The sequence below is a fragment of the Rissa tridactyla genome, chromosome 7 (genome assembly GCF_028500815.1).
Source record: "Rissa tridactyla isolate bRisTri1 chromosome 7, bRisTri1.patW.cur.20221130, whole genome shotgun sequence".
NCBI classification, from domain to species: Eukaryota; Metazoa; Chordata; class Aves; order Charadriiformes; family Laridae; genus Rissa; species Rissa tridactyla.
The window spans coordinates 13,401,147-13,422,081 of NC_071472.1; the positions used below are offsets into that span (position 1 = coordinate 13,401,147).

General features: G+C 48.8%; 1 protein-coding gene across 1 annotated transcript in view; it reads left to right on the plus strand.

Moving 5' to 3' along the window:
• Positions 1-14,446, plus strand: part of LOC128913179 (uncharacterized) — a 48,847-nt gene extending 34,401 nt beyond the window's left edge. Inside the window, exons 3-8 of the mRNA XM_054210302.1 lie at positions 651-2,390; positions 8,195-8,369; positions 9,108-9,312; positions 9,740-10,362; positions 11,686-11,831; positions 12,668-14,446. Coding sequence (XP_054066277.1) covers positions 820-2,390; positions 8,195-8,369; positions 9,108-9,312; positions 9,740-10,362; positions 11,686-11,831; positions 12,668-13,463 — 3,516 coding nt within the window. The 5' untranslated portion in view covers positions 651-819 and the 3' untranslated portion in view covers positions 13,464-14,446. The remainder of the gene's footprint in view (positions 1-650; positions 2,391-8,194; positions 8,370-9,107; positions 9,313-9,739; positions 10,363-11,685; positions 11,832-12,667) is intronic.
• Positions 14,447-20,935: the final 6,489 nt, after the last annotated feature.

The window sequence follows — 20,935 nt, forward strand, 5'->3', positions numbered from 1 at the left end:
CTAAGGGGTCAGGAGGGTGCATTTGTGAAAGTCTGTGCACTGGAAAGGCCTTGGAAATGCTTGGCTACCAGTCACTAAAGCATATGCATCTTCCCTGTGAAGGGTAAATCAGAGCACTAAGGGGCTGCAGTGTGACTCTTAGGGACAAAACCACCACCAGACAGCCTTCTTCTTCCTCCTTGCTACTTGAGCTTTCCAGGAGACCACATTGTCATGTCATCCCTTCCCACCCCCAGCCTCCTCAACCCACAAACTCTTGTCTGCACCCCATTTGAGGGAAAGAACCTCATTATCTCTTGTAAGCCTCCCATCTCCTTAGCACTGCAGTGTGAGTAAGCTGGGCTGTCAGCAAGCACTTCTGAGTATTCCTCACTAGAGTTGAGCAGTGTTACTGTGAGGGAATTGCTGAGGGTAGGTAGGGTAAACTGGTCTAAAATTTGGATGGGTAGTGTAAGGCCACTGTTGGCTTGGCTAGAGATGGAAAAGATTCCCTGCCCCAAGCCCTGTGGCTCATCTCCTAGTTATGCTGCTCTGTTTCTACCCAAGCTGTTGGTGTTTGGCTTCTGCATTCCCTGGAAGCAGACCTGGTATTGCATCCTGCGAGTCATCACCAGGCTGCTTCAGTAACTCATCTTTCCTTCCATTCACAGGTCTTCTACGCATGGCGACTCAACCCATGTGAGAGCTCTCTTATGTGAGTACCCAGCAGCACACTTTGCTGTCTGTGGTCTGTGGACATTGACTGGCATCTAAGCGACACCCCAGCTCCCTCCTCTCCCCCTAGACGCCACTGTCTTAGAGCCTCCATGTGCATTTGCTATGACATACATCAGTGTTGATGAGAGACAGGAACACTGCCGGGTGGTCTTGAGCTGCCAAAATAATCAGCTTTATGCACAACATGGCTTAAAGGATTTTTCGGTTAGCAGCATGCATCCACTAAAGAATCTAGACACTCATATTTTTTCTGGGGACTTCCACACTCTAGACTCCTGCCACACAGGCAAGGCACCTTTGGCCAGTCCTGTGGAAAACCGGATGTATCGGAGCGTGGAGAACCTTCACTGGTCAACAGTTGCTGACTCTGGGCTATATTCTCACTGCCGGAGCCTGGATAACGAGATCATCTTTCGCTATAGAGGCACCAGTCAGTGGACAGAAGGCTGTGTGGATGTGGCCCCAGTACAGAGCACATCGGACTCTCTGAGAAACCTTTCTCTTCATGCTAAACAGACATCTCGATCAGCACAGAATGTGCTCCTCCCTCCCTTTGCCAAAGTGCCTCAGTGGCTTTTCCCTTCTGCAGAGGAAAGAGCCCTACATGGGGATGCCAAAAAAGAGCTGAAGGAGAAGCTGAGGCTGCACAGCAGTAAGGTGGCAGAGCCCTGCAAGCCAGTGCGTCCACAGCTGGCCCTGCCTGACCTGATGGCCCGGGAGTTTTTTGAATGCCAGATGTGCCGGCAGTACAAGAATGGTTGTGCTGTCAACTGCTGCACAGTTTTGGTGGAACACACTGCTTTCAGGCACAGCCTCACAGGGAGGCAGAGACTGTGTTTTGCACACAGGAACATCAGTCCAGAAGACATCAAGCAGGAGGCTCAGAGGAGACTTCAGCTCCGAAGGCAGAATAGCTCCCCCAGTTTGCCCCTTCAGCATGCTGGGGAAAGCCATGAGATGGCCAAATCCAGAACAGCAGAAACCCTGGAACAATATAGTGGGGAAACAGATGTCAAAGCCACATTGGGACAGAGCAAGAAAGGCCGCTGCAAAGAGAGGCTCTACATACCCACCTTTGAGGAATTCAAGCAAATGAGAAGTAAGGAGGCATATTCATCTGCCAGCAGCAGTGGGCCAACAGAGTGCTTGAATAAGGGTCTGCCTGCAAACCAGACCCTGGAGGAGGAGAACAGTAAGAACCTCTGTCCAGAAGCTCTGGGGACCAACGCTGTGAATGAAGCTGCTGTCACAGCGGAGGATGATGATGATGTGTTCCATGAAAACCACACCTCTGCTAGCTTTTCCCAATATCCAGCCACGTGGGATGGTTTCAGAATGTGCAGCCCTGAGGTGAAGGACAGAACCTTCCAGATCTCCAGCCCGGATAGATCCCCGGTCCCCATTTGCTCTAGCCCTATTCCACGATCACCTTTGCAGTCAGTAGCAATACACAGAGCTGGGCAGGAAATCCTCAGTGATGAGCAGCAGAAAGGAGAGACAAGACAATTAAATGATGTCCTCCACCTTGCAGGGCAGTCGCTGGCTTCTGAAGCCCAGTCCTCTTGCTGTTCATCGCTGCTGTTAGAAGCCACAGACTTATCCAGCTATGGAGCTAAGCTACAAAAAATGAAGGATGAATTCATAGGTTCAGCCCTGGAACTTATTAAGAAAAGGTAACATGCTCTGTGGGGTCCCCTGAAAGCAGTTCCCTTGTTAATGATCTGGTCTCTCTCATGATATTTACATTTAACTCCCATAGCATAAATACACTGTTGTCAGAGCCTTTCATCTTAGGGTCTCTGATAGCCACATGGACATGTCTTTAAACTGTTGAGCTTAAGCTCCATCTTTGTATGGGATTAAACATCAAAAAACATTTTCATCTAGACTTTGCCTTTTTGTATGTCTTAATCCTGTCCAGACAGCAACCATTTGGTCCTGACACTCAATTTCCTGCCCATTTTATTTCTGTAATAAATTGTTGACAAGTCTTTTTTTTTTTTTTTAACATCTGTTAAAAGTAGAGGACAGCAGAGGAATACAAAGTACTAATACGATTCCTTTGAAAAAAGATGTAAAGTCTGTCCCACCACTGCAGGACATGAATTTAGGTAGTGTGACATGCAGCAACAAGTGCTTTCACTTGCTGCCTGTACGTGGTGAACACGCAAAATAAGAGCAAGGTGGCTGCTACAAGTCTTTAACTTTCTGGAGACTTTAACTCTCTGGAGACCAGCACAGGCAGCGACTGAAAATCTTGCAAATACTGTCCTTCTGCCAACTCAACATAAGCAGTGACAGAAAATACTTACATAAAGCCTTCCTCCCTCTTCTCCAACCAGGGTTTTGCCCTTCTCTGGGTAAGATTTTCACAAGGACTGCTTTCTCTATCCTGGTTTTGGACACTGCAGTCCTGTTACCTCCCTCCTGCCAAAGAAATGAGGATCCCTTTCTATGCAAGCAGGTGGACCAACAGGAATCAGCAAAGTTCTGGAAGCTAGGAATTTGGGTCAGTTATCACTGCCTTTTCACTAGATAAGGCTGATGGGAAAAGGAGGAGTAAATATTGGTGGAGTGGTTTGTTTCCATACACTTGGCTTTCAGGACTGGCTTCACCAAGAATTACATTTGACTTGGTTCCTGGCTGCTTCCGACATCCACAGATGCGGTGTGTGAGACGCCAGGGTGTCAGCTTTGTACATTGGCTTGGTATTTCTGGAATGCTAGAGCTCTGAGACTGGACTCAGGTTTTAGAGGAGATGAGAGTGACTTCAGCACAGGAATGAGTCATCTGAAAGAGCCTCTGTGGAGCTGAAGCTCCCCATGTAGACAGAGCCAGAAAAACAAGCAGTAATACTTCTGCAACTTTATAATCCAAAGGGACGTAGGTGAAGTAGGTGGTGTCAGAGCCCTAAATGCTTCCTTCAGTTGTCCAGCCTTTGTGCTTTTGTTCTAGAGTATGAAAACCCAATGAAGAAACAGACAAGAAAGTTACGGTATGCAACCATTTTCATTGAGCAGGGCTATTTTTATCATTGATGTGAAATAAAATACACAGAATGGCACAAGCCATGAGTAAGAGCATAAGAACAGCTGTCTCCAGGTAGATCAAAGGTTTGGCTAGTATCTGAAGCCCAAGGTGCATGCGTAGCAAAGTATACAGGAACTGGGTAGTGCATATGATCTTTTTTCCTACTAGTCTCCCAGCCTCCAAACACTTTCTCTCTAGGGCCTTTATGGTTTCAGCGTGGTTTCTGTGCTTTTAGTATGCTCAGTGGGTTTTGTTTCTGTGAATGTGTTCAGTCTCCCTAGTTGGGTTTGTTAAAATATATGAAGTGATTTTATTAACACCAAAATGACAATTGATATAAAAATTAGAATGAGAGTGGTTCCAGTACTAGAGAGGCTGATTCATGTGAAGGAACCACCCTGGCCTGTTTATTTTCCACAGGAATAACGATTAATGGTAGAGGTTGTAATTTCTTCAGGATAGCAGGCGGAAGACAAATTCGTTGGGAGTGCCAAAATACTGGTTAGTGGGAAACTCCAGTTTCCTTTATCTGGAAATTTCTCAATTTTCCATCATTTTCACCTGAGACTGTAAAGTACCTGAATATTCATATATAACTCAAGCTGATTCTCACAGCAGAGGTGGGATGCTTTTTGTCTGGATGTTTTGGGTCCTAAATTACGATTGCTGACATCCAGACTACTTTTTTTCTAAGTCTCAAATGAAATGAGCTGAAAGCTGGGGATTTCGTCCCATTTCCACAGATACTGAGCTCAGCAAGCCTTTGATAGAGATGTTGTGGTGGAGCATCACAGAATAAGATAGCTGAAATTGTCTTCACTTTCCAGTGTTTCTGTGTAAATGTTACAGTTTCACAAAGCAGTTTTGTCTGGTTAGTTAATTACCTCCTTAGTAATTCATAGTTAATTACTTAAGACTCATTCAAATGGCTTAATATTTCATCAGTGGAGATTAATTTTCAGCTTCATAATTATGGCGGCTTTAGCCCCCTCATAGGGCACTGGTTACCTTTAACTTAGGTTGTAGTCCTGGAGGGGAAGGGGTGTTGACATCTAGGTCGAAATCCTGTACGCGTTTCAATATATAGTCCATTTTCTGAACTTGTTTAAGCAGTGAATTTTTCAGGATAAGGACGTGGCAAGGACCTGGGGTTCCTGTCTATGAAATGGCGGGCAAGGTGACAAGAAGAACGTGCCCAAGGAAGCAAAGGACATGACTAAGAAAGAAGGCTACCTGAAAAGAGTGATGGGGTGTACTTGGGGTGACACTGGGTTGGTGGGTACAATAACAGCTTCCCATAGCAGAGGACTCAAATCTGGAAGGCAGGTGCCAGCAGGGAAGGAGTGGACAAAAACATTTCCATTGGTCAGAAAGAGTCAGGAACATGTGGAAAGGGCTGAGAGCTGCTGGCTTGGACAACGATACAACCATGAAGAATCCCATAGAGACCATGAAGGAAAGCAGATGCGTTTCCAGCTGTACACCACACACCTAGTGGCTCTGCTTCCATGAGGTTCAGAGGTGATGGCCCAGAGGTTTAAAAGGCTGTTCAGAAAGAACCATGTGCTGGCCCAACTGCATCATCTGTCCTAAGAGAGAACAGGGAAAACTGAGTCCCCACTTCTGCAGCTCTGCATGAGAGCAGAGGGGAGTGCTTGAGCAGGCATTGGTGTTGGCAGCCCAGATCTCGGCCAGGGGGAGTGGACCGGAGGAAGGAGCAATATTCCTTTTTCTTGGCAATGTCCCCTCTTCCTCCTAAGCCAGGGGCAAAGGTTAAAGGAGCAGCCATAAGTTTTGGTTCTACAAAGCTGCTTGTATCCTGCCTGTTTTGCTACATCCCTCTGATCACACTGATGGTGGGGTGCGGAGCAACTGCTCTGCAGAACAGTACTTACCCCCACACGGCATGGCCAGTACATCATGCAGGAGAGATCTAATCACAACTAGAAGTAGAGCAGTCAAACCAGGGATGAAGAAATCTCCTTTCACACAATATGGGTTTTGCATTACTGCCTTTCTTACCTCTAGCTGGCCAACCATGGGGTGGGTTGAATTTCTTAGTCTCCAGTCACACTTCCTTAGCTCAGCTCTCTGGGTAGTATTGGCTCTTACTCCCACTGCAGGTCACGTCTGGAGATTTTTTAAAAATATCCCTATTGGGTTATGGAAACCATAATAAGCACTGGCATCTGGTCTGCAGACCTTATAAGCAGAGAGCTGCTGTCACCTTCACTTAGAGGAACAGTAATACTCAGGAGTACTTTCCATGTTTAAGTGGATGATCGTGAAGCACTGTAAAATGAAAAATGAAGGCTCAGCTTCTCTCTGAGACTATGGTCTGTATGCTAGGCAGTGGCGTGATCAAAAAGAGAAGATAATATTCCAGTTCTGAACTCTGCTACTGACCTTGGACACATCCCATTGCCTCTCTGTGCCTCAGCATGGTCCCTTCTTTCTGCATGTTCCAACCAGAATCTGTTTGGGCAGGAGCAGCTTTTGGAAATGGTGGTTTTCCAGCAGTGGCAGATCCTCTTCAAGAGCTTTCTTGCTCCTTAACCTCTGCCTTCCCTCCCACAGGTGTCTCCAGCTGAACTGTTCATACTTTACCCAACTCAATGAAACATCGATGAAATAATCTGTCAGGGAATACATGAGGGAGAATATTTTTTTAAACCTAGATCGTTTCAAGACTGATTTTAGATCATGGCTACACAGGCAGTTACACTGGACCGGCTGAAAGAGTGGTATCCCAAATGTGGCTGGGGCCAGGAGGGAGGAAGGAGATGGACACAGGACAGTACCATGGTGGGACCACAGCCTTGCTGTGTGCCTGCGCTGCTCTTACTGCAAGCCTGTAGCGGAGATAATGCAGTCTGTACTACAGACTCTTCATGACAGTGCTGATGTTGGTATCCCCATCTTCTGGGAAGAAAAGGCCTGGAGAGGTGAAGCGATGCTTCCAAATCCACATGGCAGGAGGTTAGCACAGCAAAAAGTAAAAGCCAGGAGCCTGCTGTTGACACCATGCCATTGCCGCAGAGCTGCAGCTAAACTCTTTTAAAGTTGGTAAATCCTCTGGTAGTGTCAGCTGGGACCTGGAAACAAAAATGGAGGAAGATGAAAAAGCATCAGCTGTAAAGTTGCACACCAGCTTTTCTGGCCTGACATCAGAGCCAGTTTGTGTTCTGGGAGATTTGCTCCCTCTTCAGTGATTTCAGTGTTGGCTGATGGTTTCTTATCAAAGCCAACTGTCATTCATTGTAAGGAAAATGCCCGTCTCATGTGTTTGCTTGTAGCTGGCAGTGTTGGAATTGCACATTAGCAATGTGGAATGCAGTGTTGGAATTGCACGTTAGCAATGTGACCTACCAGCATAAGTTCACAAGTGAAGCCTTTAAGAAGCAGATTTTTGTGGTGGGAGACTTTTCTTAAGCATAAAATACATGCATAACCTGAAATATGTTCCAGACACAGGCTTCCTCTATGTGCAGGCATCCATATCCAGTCCTGACAACCTTTCTTTTTAAAGGAATCCAAGTCCATAAAAATTAAGTAAACCCAAAATGAAAAAAATTAATATTCTTCCGAGCAGGCTTCATTGTGCATGGAAATAAAGTGTCTTAGAGAGTCTGTTAAAAAAAAAGTATCACAAGTAGTATCAAAAACTACAGCCTGTCAGCTACTCTGTCAAGTCAGTGGTTTTGCACCAGACTCTTGTCTGTATGGAGCGGTGGTGGTGTCTACAGAAAGGGGAACGTGGGGTTGGAACAGGCTGCCTGGATCAGCCAGGCCAGGCCCTGGTTAACGCCAGGCAGCCCTGAATAAGAGCAGCCCAGAATTGCCAAGTGAGAACAACAGACTTTGCCAATCTTTTCAGGACTCTTAAGTGCACCAGAAAGCCTGATCCTGAGTTCACTGAAAGCAGAGGGAATCTTTCCAGTGGTTTCAGCAGGCTCGGGATCATATGAGATGAAAAACAGAGGGAAAGCTCCTTTAATCCTCTAATCTCTTCAAAGTATTACGGTTTTTAGCAGGTGATTTTCTTCCAGATGAGCAATATGGTTTCTGTGTTGACAACATCTCTTTAAATAGCAGCAAATATGGATATGGCCTACTTAGAAAGAAGTTTTTCTGGTCCCTGTGGGAGAACCTCATGTTTTATGGACACAAAAATGCCCTGTGAGCACCCAAGTCTTGATATCCCAGACTGATGCTGGCATGAGTGCAATTACCCGATTTGCGCTGCTGTAACTGAGCTGTGTTTAGAGCCGCTGAAACACACGCACCGCCATCCATGCCAACCAGTCTAGATTCCTGCCTGCACTTTCCGTGAACTGTTGCGGCTGGTGGTTCGAACCTGGGCTTGCTGCTCAGTCTCATCTGTGTCAGGAACAGCAGGTGAACTGCATACGTGATGTTCATCAGAGTCTGCTTCTTCCCCTGCAGCTGCAATGCTGAGACTGCGGCCAAATCCCCCTCCAAGGGACAGTGTGATCTGAGGGAAGCTGATCTCCCCCCTCCAGAGGACAGCCAGCAGCACTCAGCGATGTCCATGGCAACAGAGACCTGGGAGGAAAAGCCAAGCAATGAGACATCCAGCGACACTCCACCTGCAGGGAATGTAAGGGAGAGGAGTTCCCCTCTCATCTTGGGCATGTGTTTAGTTTTTTTTCTTGACAGAAGTTTTAAAGGATCCCATCGTTATAGGAACTGGACAAACTGGGAGGCTGGGGTCTGAAATCACCCATGAGTGATTAAACTCTGAAGCATTTCTAGTGCCTTTTTTATTACAGTTAATGAAACAGGAGTCAGTTTTGTGCCCTTGCCTATCTGCCGCTGGATCTTTTGCAGGGAGTTCAGCAATAACCCCGTCATGGCTTTCAGTGAGCCGCCAGCCCCTCATTGCTGCACTGCCCAGGAGATCAGACAGGCTCCCTCCTAGTCCCTACTTGGTCAAACTGCTCATGTAGGTAAGGTACAGAGGCTGGAGTTCCTGACCCTGCGGCGCTGAACCATTCACAGAACAGAGGCAACCTAGCTCAGATCCCTGGAGGACAGGCTGAGCCCCTCCTTGAGGCCCTTGGGTTGCCTTCTTCATGGTTATTTGACAGCTGTTATCCAGCCACCACGGAGCCACCGTACTCAGAGCTACCCAACAACAAAGAGAGAGGGGTCCTTGCTGACAGGGACAGAGGGACCTGGGGGCACAGATTTCCTAATGACTATGTAGCAGAGCTGCATTTACAATCCCAGCGCTGATGTGTTTCTTTCTCTCCTTTGTCAACTGAAGTCTAGTGGCTGCAAACCAGGTCCTGCTTTGACCACCACCTTGCTCCAAATCCACTTGCCTTTCTTGCAGACTCCCAGTCCCGGCTGCCGCCGATCCAGCTCCGACATCGTCCATGAGAGCACGGAGGGTGCCAAAGCCCAGCGGGAGTGCCGGCTGCGGCCGCACTTCAGTGACCCCATGCCGACAGACTCGGTGAAGAGGAAGCAGCTGGAGCTGAAGATTGCAGCTGCAGCACGGCAGCATGCGCAGAAGCGCCGGCAGGAGCGAGACCTCGGTATGTTCTGCACACTCAGAGGGGGCTGATGAGCCAGATGCTGACCCCTTCTATGCTGGTGTAAATATAGAGTAACTCTACTGACCTGGGGGAGAGAAGCATTCTGGGTTTAACCCAGGTGCACAGGCAATTAGGTTATGCTCTGCTGTCTCTCTGTCTGTGCCTGGCAGATGGCAGGGGAAGAGAGAGCCTAAATGAGTTCACAGGTATGGGCAGCACAGGGATGACAGGCCCTGGGCATCACCTGGGAGCCATTTAATTCTGACTCTCACCAGTCTTAGCAGCAGAACAGGAGGGGAGACAGCTAACAGCTCTGCTTTCACCAGGTCTAGCCTGCCCCCCAGGGTTCGTACCACTCATGGCTGTGCCACCTTGAGGTCTTCAGGTGCAGCTGGCAGTTCCTGTAATGATTTGTGTCTGTTCTCAGGTCCAGTGGTAGCAAAAGCCAACCTTGGCCATGGTGGCAGCTTTGATGAGACCCGCCGTGCCCCACGTGGCTCCCTCCGCTCCAGACATCATTGGAGCAATGTCAGCAGCCTGAGCACGGACAGTGGGATTGTTGGCGTGAATGATGTCCGGGATGACCTGGATCCCAGCGAGGCCACCCGGACCAAGTCAGCAGATGTGGAGAGGGCAGATAGTGGCATTGGCCAGATGCCAGCCAGAAAGTGGAGGAACAGGGCATCCGAAACGCTGAGCTCCCTGCAGGCCTGGGAAGCCCACCGTCCCTGCACCGACTGTGGAGAAAGGGACCTCCCGGTGGAGACGGATGCGCAAAACTGCAATCAGAGGCGGGCTGACCTCTGCGAGAAGTGCCGCAAGCGCAGGACAGAGCGCAAGGAGTCTGTGCTGGAGTTTGTCAACACAGAGGCCAGCTATGGAGAGGACCTGCGCATCATCAAAGAGGAGTTCTACCTCCCCATGCAGGCAGCTGGGCTGCTGAGCCAGGAGCAGCTCCTGGGCATCTTCAGCAACATCCAGGAGCTCATTGACCTCAACGAGAACTTTCTGGAGATACTCCAGGAAGAGATCGATCAGGCCTTTGACCAGGTATGATGCTGCGTGTTCTAAAGGAGCTAGACCGGGCAGACAGGAACAGGTTTTATATTAGTGAGCCAGCATAGGTGGAGCAGAGGATCAGGAGGTAGGACTCCTGGGTTCTGGTCATCTACCTAGTGCCTTGCTCCCTCAGCTATTGTAAATCAGTGGTTTCAGTAGGCCTGTGCCAGGTCACAGCTGCTGGCCTTACTCTCTGCTGTGGTAATGCAGGCACCAGCATGGTGGTCAGAGGGCAGAGAAATAGAAATAAGACTCTAGAGCAGTAGACAATCACTGCAAAGGACATATAAACAGCTCCACACCCCCCTTTCTTCAAGAAAGCAAAAGCCACTTGTTGCTGTATCAGTTTCACCAGGATGTTTTGTTCTCTAGGAAACACATCCCTCCTCTCCTTCTCCAAAACCCTGCCTATCAAACTGAGTGACGCGTATTTCAAAAACTGGCAACTTTGATAAACGCTCTCATGCACCTGGCACAGTGAAGACAGATGTGCACTGTGTGATGTCCCCTGTGAATAATTTATCGAGACAATGGCTTCTACAAACAGCCGTGGGTTTCCCTATCTCCTCCTCCATGTTGCTGTTGCAGTCAGAGCTCGGTACTGCACCAAAAAGCTGCCAGCAGCCAGAGAACTGCTCCCTCTCTTGCTGCTGAAATGAGTAGTGATTGCAGAGCATGTCAGCATACACCTCGACTGAGCTAAGAGCGTTGTGTGGCACCAGATTCTTATTATTCCCTTATTTTATTACGCACCCAGAGGTCACAGAACAGTTTACCATGAAATTTATTTTTCATTTTGGCATCGTGGTAGCCAGTAAGAGCACAGCTGGAGGAGACTGCTTGCCAGCCAGGCCTGTTGCTGGGATCAGCTGCAGAAGTTGTTAAGTTCTGTTACCTGAGTTACATGCCTCACCTACCCATTTGCTCCTAAATGCTTTCTGTTAAATTATGCACTGCTGCATTAGGCTTATGGCAGATCTGCCGGCAAGAAGGGCCCCAGTACACCCTCCTGACTAGCAGACTCCTTCTGGCCTTTGAGTCCCTGCTCTGGTAAGCTGGCTGAGCCCACACAAGCAGAGAAGACAGCTCTTTATGTGTAGAAGAGCAAGCAGTCAGACCAACTTTCCTTCCCCTCCTCACACACTGCTTCCCCCCGAACCCGCAGGGACTGTCTTTCCACCAGGAAGGGCGAGCGCAGTTCCACCTTTGGTCTGGTGTTCACCAGATCCTGCAATAGGTTGATGCTGATAGGACTGAAGGCAGGCTCCATGCTTGTGCCTCTCCTGAGCTAACCCAGCTAACCCATGCTTGCAGGGTGATGACGACCTGATGACCGTGTGCATCGGCGAAGTATTTCTAGAGTTCGTCAACATGCTGCCAGCCTTTCAGACCTACTGTCTTCAGCAGTCCTCCTCCGTGAATATGCTCAACGCACTGGAGAAGGAGAAAGAGTTGCTCAGGTGAGAAAGGGGCTGGGTGTGTGCTTCCAGGCTCTGGGGACAGGCAGGCACCAGGCTGAGGGTGAACCCTTTGTCAGCTCAACTAGATCAAAGTTTTGATGCTAATGATGTTCTTCGGTGATGAGCTGCTCTCTCTTGTGATGAGGAGAGTAATTTATTCTCCAAAAGATATTCAGTCCTTGATATCTCCACTGAGGCGGCCGGTTGCTCCCCAGTATATACTGTATTTTGTGGCAGCAGTGTTTGCCCACTGAGCACTGCGCTGAACTGTCACCAAATAATGCTCAGCTGAGAACAGCTCTCAGTCCCCGTGCCAGAGCACAGTTTGGATTTCCACTGAGGAAAGCCACTGTGTGAAGCATGCGTTTCCCATTTCTAGCCCTGGACTATTGGGCAACGTCAGGCAAGTCACTTCTTTTTCCACTGCAACAACTTAAAATGACGACAGTAACAAATTCTTGTTTAGAGTACTTTGTAATCTAATGATGAAAGAGCTACAAATTAATGTAATCTGATATAAACTGATGTGTCTGCCTTGAGCCTACGTCAGCGTGTACCAGAGAAAGATCACACCCTCATGTTTTATGATTTAATAGAAGACTGCTAGGATGTTACGTGCTAATGTCCCAAGCACCTCATCGCTGTTCTGCAGCTGAGCACAGCTGCAGAAATCATTGTTCATTTTTGAGAAGTCAGAATTGACAAGGCTGTTAAAACCAGAGGGGATGCTGCAGTGCCCAGCAGCTGTCACACCACGCTGTTCATTTGCATTTAGGATTGCAGCATCTGCTGGCAGAACAGCCACCATTTCATTCCCTCTTCTTAAATTCCTGCAGAATATTCCTCAATGTCTCCCAGAACGACAACACAGCACTGCGGCGGATGAACTTGAGGTCCTTCCTGATGGCCCCTTTGCAAAGAGTCACCAAGTACCCACTGCTGCTAAGCAGGATCATCAAGGCCACCACCGAGTACCACCCAGATCATGGCAGCCTGCGGGAGGCCAAGAGCCGTATCGAGTCCCACCTGGAGCACATCAACATGAAAACCAAGCAGGAGGGGAACACATGGACCCTCCGCTCCTTTCGCCAGGACAGCAAGAAGAAGAGAGAAGTCATCAACATTGAGATGAGAGAAACTGCCCTCAAAACTGTAGGTTGGCTGCGGGAGGAAACACGATTTGTGATGGAGGGGTCTCTGCAGCTGGCCCAGCCTCCCGATGGCCAGTGGGTGAAGAAAGGCAGCAAGACCCTGAAGTTCCAGAACATGCAGGTCCTCCTCCTGGTGAACATGAAGCGCGTGTCCGAGTCCAGCCTGGAGTCAGCCGAGCCAGGGCCTGTGAAGGACGCTGTGCTGGTACTCATCAGGGACAAAAATAACGGGAAGTTCCATTTGCTCAGGGAGCCCTTGAGGCTGAGTAATTGCATCGTCTCCACTGATCCTGACTGCGACGATACTTTTGAACTCATTGAGATCAGGCGGGAGGCATTTGTGTTCCGGGACAGCGACCGGGCGCGGACTCACCACTGGTTCAGGCAGATCAGGCGGTACTCGAGGGAGCTGGGCTCCTGGAAGAAGCGGCGGAACGCGCTGCCCAACATCATGATCAGCACCCCTCACACCAGGCCCTGAGTCCCGCACGGGCAGCACGCAGGGAGACTCGGCTTGACCAGTGCCACGCGCTCATCGAGAGCCTCCGTGGCTTGAACTTGCTCTGCTCCATGGACAACACAGGGAGGAGGCTGTCCCACGAAGACTCTTAGCAGCACTGGAAGCAAGCATTGCAGCCTAATTCTGGTCTCCAGCCTCAGGACTCACGACTTGTACATGTACAGTGATGGGTGGCTGATGTACATAGAGAGATGGGCTTCCCTCGAGGAGCAGATCTCTGGAGGAAAATACTGAGTTGTTTAACTTGTTAATGTTGCACTGCGGGAGAATGATGTATGATGCTTGCCATTGCATGGATTGTGTTGAAAGCCAGTCTTGACAACATGAGAGAGGTTTCCACCATTGACTGTATTTCATCAGCATTAGGTAAAGTCAGGGTCAAAATTAGGTGCAGTATTATGCAAAAGGAGAGGAAAGTTGGAGAAAATTATGTTTTCCACTGCTACTCCTACAGACTGTATTTCATTACTCACCTCTGTATATTCAGTCAAAATACTTGTTTAAAAAGAAGGTCTTTCATCTTTAATCCAAATCAAGTAGGTATCAATTTGCTCAGATACAGCTGCATGCACACAGCATAAAAAAATCCAGACAAGAATAAAAGGAGTTCTTGCTCTCTCACACAAACACCCCAAATATGTGTAGAACCTGTGGAAGAGCAGTATACCCTCGCTGGATGTCTGTTATTTAACTGATTTAGGGACAGGAACATAACGCTGCATCTGAAATATCTCAGAAGTGTATGTAAATATAGCTCTGCTGCCACTAATAGTGAACTTAAAAGTTTGCAATTATTTAAATGATGTAATCTAGTGTATTTCAGAATTTAATTGAAAGGAACAATTTACATTGTACTGTAGAGTAACATAAAAGGTTTTAATAATTTTGTTTCAATGACTTTATGTGGGTTTTTGTTTTTTTTTTTAATATTTGTGTTCTGGAGTAGATAGTTCATTTAGTGTGGGTGGCATTCAAGTGGACAATGTGCCTACGTCTGTTCTTTGGATCCCCTGAACATAATTCAGGGGCTACTCCTAATGAGACTGGGAGACCGGTGCAAGCCCCCTATCCTAATTCTCCCTAGACAACAATAGACTGGCACAAAACCTCCTGCTCTGGCCGCAGCCCTGCCTGGGTAGGTCAGGCCCCAGCGCAGCAGACGTGAGATCCAAAACTGAGGCCACAAAGCGCTCCCCCGTAAGGCCCAGCCTCTCTCAGCTCCGCAGCGGGGAAATGACTCCAAGCTGAACAATAGGAAAAAGGCAAACAGGGTTTAACCTTTTCAGACTGACGTTACCGCTGACCGTGGCCTTGCGATTACAAGATCAGCGAAATGTCACGCTGTGACTTATACGGTTAAAAGGCCAGATTACAGCCCTACAGGCTAAATTAAAGGAGCCTGAATTTTGGTCGGTGGATCTCGGAGGACAGCCTTTAAGTCTTCTTTCAGCCCCCCCCAGGGTTAAGACAAAGCCAATCAGTATCGTTCACTCCCAGCAAAATATTTGTTACAGGCATGTATTCTACAGGAGGATTCACACAGGGAAGCATATTTGTGTATTTCTCCAGAGACCAACCAGCACCGGTGAGCGCACAAATGGAGGCGGTCAGAGGCTACCTTCACGTAGGTAGCCCTAGTCTTGTGAAATCACCACTGACCCAACGCCTGAGCAGCCCTCCAAACCGTACCCAGCGCTTTGTCCTCCTGCCACCGCTGCCGGGGCTTGTTACACAGCTCTGGGCGCTGAGGCAGGCACCAGCAGAGGGACGTGTGCGTACTGTACTGCCTGTATTTTCTCTTCACCTGCACCATCCAGCGTTTTAGTCCTTCATTTTGTCCTTGAGGAAATGTGAGGTTTTGCATCATCTGGAGGCTTTGCAAACACGCACCAAGACACGAGGGTGGCAGCACGCAGCTGAGCACTGTAGCGAGCGATAGCTGGCAGAACGCTTGCTGGGGCAGCAGCCTGACTCCCTCAAGTGAGATGGAATTCCCTCCAGCTATTTCTAGTGATTAGACAATAAATTGTTGCCCAAAAAACACACTGAAGTGCCAGTGAAGAGCACAAGGCATTGCTTTTATAGTTTGCTGTTTGTTTTTCAAATAGATGGATGGCTGAGCAGCACAGCTGCTGGAGGAAGATTTCTCTGACGCTGTCGTGACAGATCTGCATCTAACAGCCGTCAAGCCCCATTCACTGAACAAGCAGAAAGCAACAGCTTGTAGCACCTTTGTTTTCTCTCCCAAGATCAAAATGGTGCGGCCACCTTCTCTTCGTTACCGCCAGTAGCAGTTTTGATAAGGGAAGGCCAAAGTACAGTCAGCCTAATAGATTAATTTATCCAAACAGCGAGTGGCTTTCACAGCCACAGAAAGCTGCTGCTTTCTGGAAAGTTTTCAATTACTTTCCAGCACAGTGGTTTTCTCCACGCCAGTTCACCCCCAAAACCAGCCGTGGACTGTTTGTACAGCCGTTATCTTTAAATCAAGATACCTTCAGTCACCCTGGCTGCTCAAAAAGGTTAGGGAACAATAAGTACATGTAAAAGGCCTGATATTTAGCATCAATCTTGCGTTTGGCTGATTGTTCGGTTTGTCAGATTCAGGGCTTTTCTAGGTATCACAGGAAACACCTGCCTGCCAGGCTCCTGCTAATCGTGGCCTATTTCCTCTGAACTGGGCAAACTCTCCCCAGAAGAAGGTCCATAAATAATGGCCGGGTGTTGAGTTACGAGCAGGACGTGTACTTGGTGTTGTAGCCCTGTCCTAAAAAACCCACGGCCGGGGAACAGTACGGGCTCTTTGATCTGGGACAGGTGCCACGGGAAGCGACAGCCCGATTGTTGAACCTGTCAAACAAGACAGAGGTGGCGCTTCCAATGTTATTTATCTTTTAAGTATCCGGTGTGTACTCAGCTGCCCGCCCGCCTTTAAATTACAGGTGTTGAAAGGGAGCAGGAGCGCAGAGCGGTCCCTGCGGCCCCGCCAGGACTCGTGCTGTGGGGTGAGCCCGCACAGGATGGGCGAGGAGCGTCAGCACGCTGACAAGGCAGCAGGTTTCCATTATCCTCAGGAACCTTTCAGGATTGGATGATCCCTCTCCTGGGAAGTTCCAGGTCTTTCAGTATCACATGTAGACATCTTGCTCGGCAGCCCAGGAGATTAGTTGCGCTGTATTTTTCCATATCTGATTAACAAACCCGACAAAATGCTATTATAGCCCAGGGTACTTGGGAAAAGGGTTGTCTGCAAGCCAAGAAAGCAATTATTTGTTCCAAACTGGCCGTCCTAGGGCTCCGTAATATTTTTATACCTCTCATTGTCATGACTGACAATACTAAGATTATTTTACAGGACTCCTGCCCACTGAACTTACCCCGGCTAAGTACAAGCAGGCCTCTCTGGAAGTACCATGTTAGGGGAAAAAAGAGAAAGTCAATTACTCCCTTGATTTATCAGAACTCATAAATGACATTTAACAAGAATTTAGGATGAGTCTTACTGGTTGTTTACCAGGAAAACAACAACAACAAGAGGCAGTCTTTATCATAGAGTCCATGTGGGTTTGAGCTCACAAAGCAGACACAACACTGGGTTAAGAGATGAGGTCCCGAGGAAAGATGAACAGCCACTTTAAGAATCAGCAGGCTGAGGGGGAAAAGCCTGAAAACAAACCACAGGGAGATGAAGAGCAAATACTCTAGAGGACAGAGACTTCTGCTGCAGCGAACAGAGATCTTCTCTTTTATGGTGCTCTTGTACATTCCTCGTTGGTCCTTACAGAAGCACGGATGGGGAAGGGATGTTCAGCGTGGGTCTCCGCTATGGGATCAAGAACACATCTGAAGCAGAGCACCAGCTTTGGTGTGGCAGCAATAAGCTATTGTAGCTGTCACTGGAGACTGAGAGACTGACCTCAGCACATCCCAAATCCTGAAAAAAGCTCTGAGATCATCTCAGATCTCCTGCCTTGGGGAACTTCAGTCATTCAATGCATGTGAATCTATTACGGAGCTGAAGTCCCAGGAAGGCAGATCTCCAGCAGGAGATTCTGGTCAATCTCTTGCTTGTCCCTGATATCCTCAAAGGGGAGATAATTCAAGTCGTCTAGAGCCACATCAAAGATATCCCTTCAGGGCTCATGGATGATGCAGCTGTAGTAACTCTCCTTTCGTGATGTCAGCCATGGCTGCTCTTAAATGTATGCTCGGGAACCAGGCAAGATTCAGCTGGAATTAGGCTGACATTCTCTGACTTGAAATTGGAAAAACCTGGAACCAAATGGAATGGAGGAAACCGTCCTCCTGACAGAGATCAAATAAATTTTCAAAGATTGTCACCATTGGATGACCTTCTGTCACTACAGCGGAATACGACAGAGCAAAAAGTCTTACTGATCATGCAGACAAAGGAACTGCCTTATTTCTCACAGAGGCTGCTGCAGAATATCAGTATGACTGGAGACAGGTCCAAGCAATCTAAAAAAATAAATAAAGTTTTGAAAATAACGTTGCACAGTCCAAAAACTCCAGGCAAGCCCCAAGGACACTCATTAGAAAAAAAAAAAGACATCTCCCTCAGGAAGCTGAAGGTGGTCCCCTAGGGGAAACCTTTCTACAACACGGATGGAAAAGTCGAGCGATAGGAGCATAGAGGATCCTCTTCAACAAAGAGTGAAGAACCCCAACGAGGAATCCCAACACAGGCAGAGCATCCTCCAGCACTGGTGTCTGCCCAGGCAGAGGGGGCAGTTACACAGCTGGAAAGAGTTGAAAAGCTGGCATTAGGCCCTAGGTCCATTAGCAGGGATGGACGTAACGATATTCTGCAACTCTCCAGCTCAAATCCTGCCCTGGTGCGATCTCCACCAGCAGAGGCTTCGCGTCCCTGAGAAACCATCTCAGCTGCAGGTGAGAAGACCCCAACTGCACACAGCTCTCCCAGGGAAGGTGCCCTGCTTAGGAGCAGGCAGAGGAACGCGTTGTTGCAGTGGCAGTGGAGCCCCAGGTGGTTTTGAACCCTTCCCTCTTAGTGCAGGAACCTCCCTTGCAGTGTCACATCCTTGGAAGGACCCACATCAAATGTCTCTCTGGGTGCTGTGGGGAGCGCTGGCAGATGAGAGTGCAAAGCCCAGAGGTCACAAGAAGGTCACAGAGCAGATTCCGTGACTGATACCAAAACATGCAAAGAGCACAAGACTTTCACAGCCCTGGACCATTGGCTGAAATCTTAAGCTTTTTCTTCCCTTTAGGTTCTCTGCAGTCCCTGTCGAAGTCTCCAGCAGGCTGTGGTGGTCATCAGGCTTCACAGAAGCCTGTGAGAGCTGCCAGTGCCAGGGCCCCAGTGCAGACCTGGAGGCAGCCGGACAGCTCTCCCCACCGGGGTGGGAGCCAGCAGGTGTCCTGCGGAGCTGGCAGCGCCCTTCCAGGGCTCAGGCTCTTACATTTTCCTCGACAGAAGCAGGTTAGATGTTTGCACACCCAAAGCATGAATAGGCAGAGGAACAAGCGTTCAGATAAGGAATGTATTCCCCCCCTCTTTCAAAAAAGGACAGGTTTTAAGACAGCCGTTTTCCCCTTGGGCAGGGCAAGCCCCCAGCGCTGGCTAACCAGTGCCAGCCAGAAGCGCTGCAGTTTGAAGTGACAGTAACAGAGAGGCCGAGAAACCTGCAAGGAAACACCCATCTTCAAGTAATTCATGCCTGACCCACGACATACATACAAGAGAGAGATACCATAAAGGACTGTTCCTCTCAAAATTGATCACTTTCTTAATGACACTCCGTGAATGCAGCAGGCAGGAGGCTCCGAACAGCCCCTCCACACACTTCAGTACACAGCAGTATCCAGCAACAGACAGTACTTTAATGAGGGGAGAGGGGCTGCTGATGAGGAACGGGTCAATATCCACACACAGACCCCAGGAGTCATTCATGCTCACTTTCTGCTCTCATTAATTGCCTTTGTGTGTAATGACCTTACTGGCTGAACGATGCGAGCAAGGCTCTATAGCACAGAAATCACTGCTTTGCAGTAAAGTGACGGCAAACTGTTTACCCAAAGAGAAAATCCTTGGCAATCCTAACAGAATACTGCAAGAAAGTGAGAGGATTTACTGTGCAGTGTTACAGCTCAGGGCCCGCTTAGAGCTGGCAGCAGAGGAAGAAGCCTCCCTCCACGCACTGGCACGGTGTGTGCAGGACTGCGCGGTGAGATGGATTGGTAGCAAACACTGCTGAAAAATAACGATTGTTTCAGCTAGATCAGTTCCCTGATCCGGCTCACTGCACAAAGACGTGCGCTGGCATGAGAAAAGGGCAGCCTGGAGGTGATAACGTGTCCTTTACCAAGTGCCAGTGTAAAGAGGTTGCTGATGTGGGGCTGCAGTTAATCAATTCCAGCAGACGGAGCTCAGTTAAAGAGCCAGCCCAGAGGTCTCCTCCGTATCCTGTGCCATGGAGCTCTGGTCACCCCTATTTCCCAGACGGTTTCAGGTCAGCACTTTCATTGATCTGCGGGGGTTGAACAGGCAGTGCTATAAACAAAGAGCAGTTAATCAACTATTTAAGTGCCCTTTTTACTGAAATAAAGAAAACCCTCAGAAATGACGTCAAGATAGGGGAAAACAAAAACCCCAAACCAGTGAGTGAATATGAAGATGATCCAAGAGAGCGCTCCCGGGAACGCCCTTGAGGCTGAAGTGGCTCAGGGAGTAGCCGTGCTGGCTGTTGAGTCAGACTCCCCAGCGCTGCTGCGCTGACTCACTCCCCTCCCAGCTGCCAGCACACGCTGCGCAGCCCATTCACTGCCAACCCCAGTGATTTGTTCAGGGTTCAAGTGCATCTGATTCATCATGAGCCACGGAGTCTCTGCAGTCCTCAGAGCTCCGTCTCTCACTGCCGTTCCTCTGGATAACCCTGGGAAAAGGAAGGGTCAGAGAAGAGAAACCCCCTACTCAAGTCCTTCTGGGTCTTCCCTCTGCTCCCAGCTCTGGGACAGAAACACAACTCATCATTTAGGACCAGAGGAATGTTCAGATTCAAATCAAGGCCACAAGGTCCTACAGGCTACCTCTGCGCAGAGGAAGCCACGAAAAGCATGTCCCCGACTTCCCTTGCTGCAGCCTAAGGAGAAAATTTGTGTTTGTCTTTTCCCTCACCCAGACCTGGCTTGGGAACACGCTATACAACCCGGCTCTTGCAAATGATGCTTTTCCAGAGGAAGATGCTCGACTCCCCCAAAACCTAGGAAGGGGAAAGAACGAGGTGTTTGCTAAACACCCTCCAGGAACACAACACTGGAATGTCTCTTTCTCAGGCACTTGCTCTTCCCAGAGCCTCAGACAGAAGGATGCCACACCTTACAGACTTTGTAAGCCCTAAGAGACTTGCTCTTCCAGCTGCTCTCCCACAGTATGTGCACCTGTGGCGCAG